Source organism: Physeter macrocephalus, chromosome 15, assembly GCF_002837175.3.
Source record: "Physeter macrocephalus isolate SW-GA chromosome 15, ASM283717v5, whole genome shotgun sequence".
Taxonomy (NCBI): domain Eukaryota; kingdom Metazoa; phylum Chordata; class Mammalia; order Artiodactyla; family Physeteridae; genus Physeter; species Physeter macrocephalus.
Window position 1 is genome coordinate 68,509,696 of NC_041228.1, and position 10,523 is coordinate 68,520,218.

Genomic DNA, 10,523 nt, shown 5'->3' on the forward strand with positions numbered 1-10,523 from the left:
CATATGTATATGTATAACTGATTCACTTTGTTGTAAAGCAGAAACTAACTCACCATTGTAAAGCAATTATACCCCAATAAAGATGTTAAAAAAAAAGATTATCCTAAATTATAAATTTCTGCTGTTGGCTTTGAGATTTGTATTAGTGTTTATTCCATTAGCAATTAATTTGAAGAAATATTTTATATTTTTTAAGGTGGCATTCTAATGTACCCCTACACACAAGATTACCTGAAGCATTACTTCAAAATCACTCACACTTTTTTCCACTGCTTAAAAAGGAAGGAAGAAAACATTTCCTCAGATTGCCTATTCATCGCTAGCAAAGATAGCTGTCCCAGGTCCATATGTGGCAATAAACTGTTGGAGCTGTTGTTGGCACTGAGTCAGATAGATATCCCTTTGCTCTAAATATTCTTCATTATACAGTTCAAATGGAAATACTGCATTTGGAGCAACACAAAGTACAGCGGCCCCTAAGTGAAGAAGGAAAAAGTATACATGAGAAAAACTTAAAGTGCTAAATATGAAATCATATTTTCAACAAAATAGTGAAAGTTTTACAATTAAGTTCTGATCTATCTGAGTATTTCAATAGCTATTATTTAAAAAAAAAATTTTGAGACCCAGGAAGCAGGTTCAGTAAATGCACAAACTGGTACCAGGGTCAATGGAAGAAACATTGATGTTTAAATTTTAAAATTTGGAAACTACATAAATTTGTCATCCATTGAAATAGCCATTAGTGTTCTGAAGCTGAATAGTGATGTGAGGAGGTGGAAGAAGTAAGGAGAGAAGGTATTGGAAGGTAGAGAAACAATAAGATAAATCTATGGAATAGAAGAGAAATAACCTTGCGTATATATTTAAATGATTTTTGACAAGGGTGTCAAGACCATTTAATGGGGAAAAGATGGTCTTTCCAACAAATGGTGCTGTGAAAGTGATATCCATGTGCAAAAAAATGAAGTTGGTTCCTTACCTTACATCATAAAAATTAACTCAGTGAATCAAAGATCTACATGTAAGAACTAACACTATAAAACTCTTAGAAAAACACACTGGGGAAATGCTTTATGACATTGAATTTGGCAATGTTTTCTATGATATAACACCAAAAGCATAGGCAATGAAAGAAAATAGATAAAATAGGCCACATCAAAATTTAAAACTTTTGTGCATCAAAAGTTACAATCAGGGGCTTCCCTGGTGGCGCAGTGGTTGCGCGTCCGCCTGCCGATGCAGGGGAACCGGGTTCGCGCCCCGGTCTGGGAGGATCCCATATGCCGCGGAGCGGCTGGGCCCGTGAGCCATGGCCGCTGAGCCTGCGCGTCCGGAGCCTGTGCTCTGCAACGGGAGAGGCCACAGCAGAGGGAGGCCCGCATACCACAAAAAAAAAAAAAAAAAAAAAGTTACAATCAGGGCTTCCCTGGTGGCGCAGTGGTTGAGAGTCCTCCTGCCGATGCAGGGGACGCGGGTTCGTGCCCCCGTAGCCTGTGCTCCGCAACGGGAGAGGCCACAACAGTGAGAGGCCCGCGTACCAAAAAAAAAAAAAAAAAAAAAGTTACAATCAACAAAGTGAAAAGGCAACTCACAGAATGGGAGAAAATATTTGCAAACCATGTATCAGATAGGGGGTCTACAACTGAACAAGAAAACAGCCTGATTAAAAAATGGGCAAAAGACTTAAATAGACATTTCACCGAAGAAGATATACAAATGGCCAATAAGTACATGAAAAGATACTCAACATCAGTAATCATTAGAAAAATGCAAATGAAAACCAGTGAGATACCACTTCACAACAGTAAGAATGGCTACTATCAAAACCAAAATAAAACAGAAGAAAGTAACAAGTCTTGGCAAGGATGTGGAGAAACTGGAACCCTTGTGCACTGTTAGTGGAAATGTAAAATGGTGCAACCCCTAAGGAAAACAGTATGGCAGTTCATCAGAAAATTAAACAGAATTACACATCCTGCAATTTGGCTTCTGGGTATACACCCAAAAGAATTGAAAGCAAGGTCTCAAAGAAATACTTGCACACTCATGTTCATTAGCAGCATTATTCACAATAGCCAAAGGCAGAAGCAACCTAAGTGTCCATTGATGGGTGAAGAGATTAACAAAATGTGGTATATATAGAGACAACAGAATATTCTTCAATCTTAGAAAGGAAATTCTAATGCATGCTACAACATGGATGAACCTTAAGGACATTATACTATGTGAAATCAGCCAGACAAAATAGGACAAACATATGATTCCACTTAGATGAGGTACCTAGAGAAGTCAAGTCCAGACAGATAGAAAGTAGAATAGTGCTTGCCAGGAGCTGGGGGAAGGGGAGAATAGAGAGTTATTGTTTAATGGGTATGGAGTTTCAGTTTTGGAAAATGAAAAGGTTATGGAGTTGGTGTGAATGTCCCTTATACCAATAAACTGTACACTTAAAAATGGTTAAGAAGGTAAATTTTATGTAATGTATATTTTACCACAATTGAAAAAACAAAACAAAACCTTTGACTAATATTGCAGAAGTTAAGCTCTTAAATTATATTCCATTGATTCACTGAATGAGTACCTAAATGTAACTGGCTGGGAGTACAACTGCTGGCCAAGCAGACAGTGCCTGCCTTCCTAGAGCTGTCTGTCATTAGTAAACACAGAAGCCTCAGACTTCTGTGACTGCTCCCTGTACTGCTTTACCTTACCTGAAACCTTGTTGTCCCTTGAGAACACTGCTTTCCTTGTGGCTCTCAAACACCCCACATACCTTAGTGTCACAAGAAGAGTCAGTGCCTAAATTGCTGCACCTTTGCGGCTTCCAGACCATTCTTTCCTCTTGTTAAAAATCTTTCTGCCTTTGATGCCCAGTGCCACCTGGGCTTTATCACCCTTTCTCCTTCCACAGTGAAGTCAACAATCAGCTCTCAGTACTTGGCTCACAATCTTCCTCTATTCCCTAATGCCTGCCATTCAGCGATTTCCATGTGAATGACCCATTTAACTGCCAATCTCCAAGTGTCCTGACCTTTTCCCTCTACCTCCACCACACATTCCCAGAGTCAGAGGAAACTAATATCTCCAGAAACTTACTTCAAAACCAGGAGTTCAAATGTCCCTCTTCTCTATGCTACCTCCTATGCTTCCAGGTCTAATATCTGAGACCTGCAATCTGCTTCCTTCAGTTCACTTCCCTCTTTTAACCAATTTGAGTCCCTCCCTTGCCAGTCCCCCCACTCCCTTGCCCCCCCTGCAACATTGCCACACTCATCTATCAAAACCTCAACTCTGCATGAACCCAACCATTTACCTTGTGCCTGCATTCAGGCTGCTAGGCAGAAAAACACATAATTGGCATTGCTTGGTTTCACTTTAAATGAATCACAGAAACCTGAGATGGGCAGTTGCACTGCCTGACAACCCTGTTGAGTTTCTCTAACACATTTGCTCTTCTTTCCACCCCCCGCCCCCCGCAATGACTATTACATTCCATTCTTTTCTCCTCAAACCTTTCATTTTTAGCTAATGACCTTGTTGACCTTGTGTAGAGTAAAAGACCAAATCTACAGACCAACCTGATTCTGTATCCATTGTTTTCCCTCCTATAAAATTAAGTGGCTCTTCTATAAGAGGCCCTTACCTTCCCATGTGCTCTGGATCCCATCCCCTCTCACCTTTTTAAGGACTTTATGCCTTTGATCTTCCCCTCTTTCTGTAGTTTCATTAGTTTACTTTCTACTGCACATCATATGAGCTATTATCTTCTATCTTAAAAAAAAAAAAAATCCCTTCCTGGACCACACATCCTTCTCCAGCTAATACCCTATTTCTTTCCTCATCTTCATAGTCAAACATCTCCAAGTTGTCTATGTGTGCTGTCTCCATATCTTCACTTCCTACCCCACCTGAATCCCCACTCCATTGAAATAGCTCTAATCACGACCACCTACAACCTCTAGATGGCCAAATCTAATCTTATTCAAACTCGCAACACATGATACAGTTGACCACTACACTCCTTTTTTTTTTTTTTTTTTTTTTGTGGTATACGGGCCTTCCTCTGTTGTGGCCTCCCTTTTTTGAAACACTCTTTTTCTTGGCTTCTATAATACAACTACTTCTCGGTCTCATTTGTTAGTTCCTCCTCCTCAACTCCATTTCTAAATATTGGAATTCTTCAAAGGCAGTCCTGGGGTTCTCTGTATAGTCTCTCTCTCTGTGATTTCATCCATTCCATGGCTTTGAGTACCATCTCTGTGCTGATGATCCCTAAATTATATTTATAGGTTAGAACTCTCTTCTAAACTCCAGATTATTATATCTGTCTACTGATGATCTCTGTAGGATGTCTCAAACTTATATCTATAATTTGATCCCCGCCCCAGCCCAAACCTTTTTCTCTTTCTTCCCAGTCTTGATAAATGGCACCATGATCCACTCAGTTGCTCAAGGCAGAAACCTGGGAGCTTTCCTTAATTCTTCCCTCTCCCCACTGCCCAACTCCTAAATCTAGTTCATAAACGTAACTATTGGTTTTTGCATCCAAGAAAAATATCCCTGAGTAGGGATTATTTTCCTGCTATGTTTAAAGTAAAATTTAAGGAGCTCTTAACATTGTTTTGCTAAGACTTGAAAAAGAATATACCTAACTGCAACTTATTATGAAAACAAAAAGTAACTAAAGGAAAAAAAACTTCATATAGTTTTATTTCCCTCAACAAAAGCTTTCTTATATGCTTCAAGAAAGTCCTGACAAAATAGTTATTAAGTGAAAATAGCCATATTCAGTCACAGGAGTCCTTAATATTATAATACCACAGTTTCTAAGTTCAAAGACACACATTTTTGTCTTCTTACTGAAATCTAGTTGTATCTTAACAATTTTGATGGTAATAGCATGTCACAGTAAAATTGGCAGCATGTTTTCTTCATGGTATGTAAAATAATGTCTTAGATTTTATCAAGTATATTTTAAAATATAGAATAAGAAGGTAAAGATAAAGCAAGTTAAAAACAAAAATACATATCTTTCTTATTTAATATTGGTTGGGAACAAGCGATTTTCTCTTTTGGTAGGTAAAACTAATTCAGGATGATAATTAACCTTTTCTGGGGGTTATGAAACTCTAAGACAGACTTCAAAAAACTTATGATTGGGGGAAAGTGGCAGGGGTGGTGGTGGTGGGATGAACTGGGAGATTGGGATTGACATGTACACACTAATATGTATAAAATGGATAACTAATAAGAACCTGCTGTATAAAAAAATTAAATTAAATTAAAAAAAAAAAAGGGCTTCCCTGGTGGCGCAGTGGTTAAGAATCCGCCTGCCAATGCAGGGGACACGGGTTCGTGCCCCGGTCCGGGAAGATCCCACACTCCGCGGAACGGCTAGGCCCGTGAGCCACTACTACTGAGCTTGCGCGTCTGGAGCTTGTGCTCCGCAACGGGAGAGGCCGCGACGGTGAGAGGCCCGCGCACCGCGATGAAGAGGGGCCCCCGCTCGCCGCCAACTGGAGAAAGCCCTCGCACAGAAACGAAGACCCAACACGGCCAAAAATAAATATAAAATAAATAAATAAAATTTAAAAAAAACTATGATTCCTCTCCGTAAGCAAAAAGGTAGAAAGCACATGCATATAAAAATTTACATATAATTTAGGGATTCACAAGCCCCTAGGACTCTCTCAGTATCCATGGATCCTAGGTTAAGAATTCTTGATTTAGATAATTATAGAGCAAAGTTCTAATGTTCTAATGGATCTCTGTGAAAAGTTATTACAAATTGAATTTGAAGCAAATTTAAACACTAAACATATACACACAGCAAAGTCAGTGTTAATATACCCTTTCACTCCCAGGGTTGGAACTGAAAATTAATAAAGTAAAAATCTCACTAAAATACAGTCGGGAGGCCAGAAGGGGGAGCTCTCATGCATGTACCTCTCAACATCAATACGGATCTCAACAGGAAGAGACATACCCTGCATCTCCAGCAGGAAGTGACACTTCTTTACTACCACCAGCAGGAGGAAGAAAGATTTTCTCCTTGCCTGGCAATAGCGCCACTAAAGAGAGACTGTCACAATGCAGCCAATGAAAAGCCACTATACTTGGAACTCCCAGTTTCCTCCAATGGACTTTCTGTTATAACAACCCTCCCAACTCCACTTCTCCTCTATAGAAGAGTTTCTTCTTTGCTTTACCAGACTTGCATGTGATTTACCATAGTTGCAATGTCCTGAACTGCAATTCTTTCCTGTTCCTGAATAAAACTGTTTTGCTGATAAAATAACTGGCTGTTTTATTGTTTTAGGTTAGCAGAACCAAAGTTTGGTTTGAAGGATGGTATATCTCATCAAAATTAATGTCTCATATAATTCAAAAAGAACTTTGTGAGGATAATTCTCTTTACTCTTACCTTTAAGAGCCCCTTTATGTTTTTATTAGCAAAACCATGATAAGCTCCTTTGATTTCAAATAATTAAATGCTATAGTCACAGTATTATAACTAGCAATTCAGAGAAGGTGGTGATGCAAGATGATCACATTTTCTTTGGCTATGTGTCTAACTCCACTCTGGGGGATTGCTTGACGATTAAATGTCGCATGCTATTTTAAAAGGAAGATACATTTTAAATCATTTCATGTGTGATACTTTTTTTTTTTCAGAATTCTCGAAGCAATGCAAAACTTCAAGCATAGAAACAATCATGCATAATTAGGAACTTGATATCAGATAATGATACTACCTGTAAATAATTACTAAATGTTTAAATTCAGACAGGACTTACGTGGTAGAAATTTATTATTCTTTAAAATATTGTTTAAAATATATGTAACATCTTAATTTAACAGATTAAGAATCTTCAAGTTTAAATATAATTATTTGTAGTGATCATTAATAACTTAATAGATTACCATATTTCAATGTTAGAGATGTTTCAAATAATAAGGCTGCAATAAGTACATCTTCTTTAAGCACTTTATTCCTTAGGTTCAGTCGAGCATGGGCTTCAGATAGGGAAACTCTAAAAAAGAAAACTGATGCCAATCAAAATATGTTGATATTATAAAGGTAATATATATTTTGGCAGAAACAAACCAAGATATGTATGAGCATAAGCCACACCTTAAATATCAGCATATTCTTATTTTTTAAAAATTTTAGTTTCTTTTCAAAGCATTTTTTCCTACCAAGTTGAATAGACTGTTGCAGAACAAGGAAGTATCCTGACTTATTATCAAAGAATTGGTTTCTATCCTGGCTTTTCTTTATTATTCTACACCCCGCCCTCCCCAAGTTCTGTTCAGTTAAACACACAGTTGGAAAAATTAACCTAACTAAATATCTCTTATAGACACATCCTTCGTGTTTTCTCCTAGTTCTTAATCCATTTGAAGTCCTCAAAGAATTCTGAAATTTCAGTGTTGGAAGAGATTTTAGAGAGCAAATTTCAAATCCCATCATGTAACTGAATTTTCTCTACAACATCCCAGGCTACTTATTATTTGGTCCCTTTTGAACTTCACCTAGGATTCACTAGGAATCATGAGGCAATCCACTCCTTTATTTTTTATTTTTAAGCTAGCTTTAATGTACTTGAATGATTGCTGGATGTGGGAATCAGAAAACTGGGTTATATCTCTAGAATTTACTAGCTGTGTGAGTTTGTATGAATCATTTAACTTGAGATTTTTTGAAGCTCTGCTATAAAATGGGGATAATAATAATTAACAGAGTTATTGTGATTTCAAATAAGGTATTTGAAAATTTTGGGACTCACCCACAAAGATTATACAAATGTAAGGTGAAATTGGTTTCACTGCAATGTATACCAACTGGTCCCTGTTTTGTCTTCTGGGATTACAAAACAAGTCTAATACTTCTTAAATGTGACAGCTCGTCAAATATTCAAAGACAGCTTTTCTAGTTGCTCCATGCTTTATTTTCTCCAAAATAAATATTCCTAGTTCTTTTTTTTTTTTTTTTGGTGCAGGGGCTGCACCACATGGCATATGGAATCTTGGTTCCCCCAATCAGGGATGGAACCCATGTCCCCTGCTTTGGAAGCACGGAGTCATAACCACTGGACGGCCAGGAAAGTTCCTCCTAGTTCTTTTAAAATGTCATGTGACATAATTTTCAAGCCCCTTGTCATCTTGGCTATTTTCCTTGTGACCAGATTTGGTTAATATTCCTTTTCAGTACAGTGCTACAGGTGTGATTTGATCAGCAGGGTAGAGGTGGGGCAGAATTAGCATTTTCTCACTCTTGATACTATGTTCTATTACTACAACCTCAAATCACAGTATTATTTACAGCCATATTACCTTGCTTACTCATATTATATGTAAAAATAATGAAATCTCAAATCTTCTTCATATTAAGCCAGATCACCCCTTTCCAATGTATTCACACTTATAGCAGCGAGGTTGGGACCTAATTAAAGACATTACAGGGACTTCCCTGGTGGTCCAGTGGTTAATACTCCACGCTCCCAATGCAGGGGGTCCAGGTTCAATTCCTGGTCGAGGAACTAAGGTCCCACATACCACAACTAAGCCTGCATGCCTCAACTACTGAGCCCGCATGCTCCAGAGCCTGTGAGCCGCAACTAGAGAAGCCCGCACCCTACAACAAACACACAGCACAGCCAAAATTAAAAAAAAAAAAAAATGACATTACATTTGTCCGATTAATTTTCTTCTTGCTAGACTAAAATCATAATTTGAGCCTGTGAAGCTCTCTCCAGAGTTGTTTATTTACAAATTTGATTATCATGTTCCTGATGCCCTCACCCAAGCTTCTTCTAAAATTGCTGACCAGGACAGAATATGAATACAGCCTTTCAGGGAAAGAAAAGAGCATTGTTCAGCTCCACTTCTCTAGAAAAGCAAGGCTGGTGTTATTAGGTACTTGTCTATAGAAGGAGGAGAAAAAGTCAAGGTTTATGACTCTTCTGAGTAGTGTGCTTCATTTACTTCGCTGTTTCATAAAACCCATCTCCATCTCTAATGTTTATTTCTAAAATAGGAAAAAGTAGAGTTGTCATATTAAAATTAACTCTGCTTTATTCTTGGATCAGTATAGTCAAATGTAAACTGAGGCTATGTGAGTTTAAATAAAAAATATCTTTTTACTACAGAGAAAAAGCATTATGAGAAAATAGGACTTTCAAACCTTTTAAGCTTTGAGTATTGAATATTTGAAATATTACTTCAGAAAATGGAAAGCATTATACAATTCTGTTTACCATTTTAAAACATCACAGTTAATTTCTTCCTTGCCCTATCTTTAGCAATTTTTTAGCTCTATGAAGATAAATATACAGTTGGAGAAATTAACTGAACATATTTATCTCTTATAGTCCTATAGTTGTCATATCCTATCAGTCCTTCACTTGTCTTATTTTGTATTACAGTCATAAAAAGATATTTATTTAATGGATTATTTTACCCCTGGTCCTACTTCATAATTTGGTTGAGATTATACGTTAATCTATATTAAATGAAGTAATGGTCTATCAACAGGGGACTGTTTAAATTATGGTACAGCCATATCACAACATAGTAAAACTGTAATGCAGCTATTAAAACAGAATGAGGTAATTCTTTATGCGCTGATAGTATGACATCATGATATGTATACCTGCATGAGTCCATTTGGGCAAAAAGAGAATATCTATCCATAAAGGTATATACCAATTTATATATTATAAAAATTTATTTTTTTTTTTCTGGTACGCGGGCCTCTCACTGTTGTGGCCTCTCCCGTTGTGGAGCACAGGCTCCGGACGCACAGGCTCAGTGGCCATGGCTCACGGGCCCAGCCGCTCTGCAGCATGTGGGAATCTTCGCGGACCGGGGAACGAACCCGTGTCCCCTGCATCGGCAGGCGGATTCTCAACCACTGCGCCACCAGGGAAGCCCATAAAGATATTTTTATATAATATACTTAAATAACATATTCATCTAAATTATATAACATAGTCAAATAAAATATGTATTTGATATACATCACATATTTAAATTATATATTTGTATATGCTAGTATTTGAATGAATAATATCTGGAAGGATACACAAAAACTCTTGCCAGTGATTATCTTTAGGGAGTGGAATAGTAATAGGTAGGGTTAGCAGGGCACTTTACTCATTATTTTAGACTTTTCTTTCAGTACGTCTGTACTTTACTTTTACAATAAAAATTAGTTTAAAAAAAACCTTTCAAGGAACAATAATACATGAGTGTACTAAAGTATTTAAACGTACAGGGAACAGGGGATTTCCCTGGTGGCGCAGTGGTTAAGACTCCGAGCTCTCTATGCAGGGGACCCTGGTTTGATCCCTGGTGAGGGAACTAGGTCCCATATGCATGCCACAACTAAGGAGCCCATGAGCTGCAACTAAGGAGCCTGCCTGCCGCAGCTAAAACCTGGTACAACTAAATAAAATTAAAATAAATTATTTTATATTTTATTTTTTAGTGGTACGCGGGCCTCTCACTGTTGTGGC

General features: G+C 37.7%; 1 protein-coding gene across 1 annotated transcript in view; it reads right to left on the minus strand.

The window, feature by feature from the left end:
- Nucleotides 1-55: 55 nt before the first annotated feature.
- MCMDC2 (minichromosome maintenance domain containing 2) overlaps nucleotides 56-10,523 on the minus strand; it is a 40,531-nt gene continuing 30,063 nt past the window's right edge. The window contains exons 14-15 of the mRNA XM_007130860.3: nucleotides 6,928-7,037; nucleotides 56-476 (exon numbers count right to left, since the gene is read on the minus strand). Coding sequence (XP_007130922.1) covers nucleotides 310-476; nucleotides 6,928-7,037 — 277 coding nt within the window. The 3' untranslated portion in view covers nucleotides 56-309. The remainder of the gene's footprint in view (nucleotides 477-6,927; nucleotides 7,038-10,523) is intronic.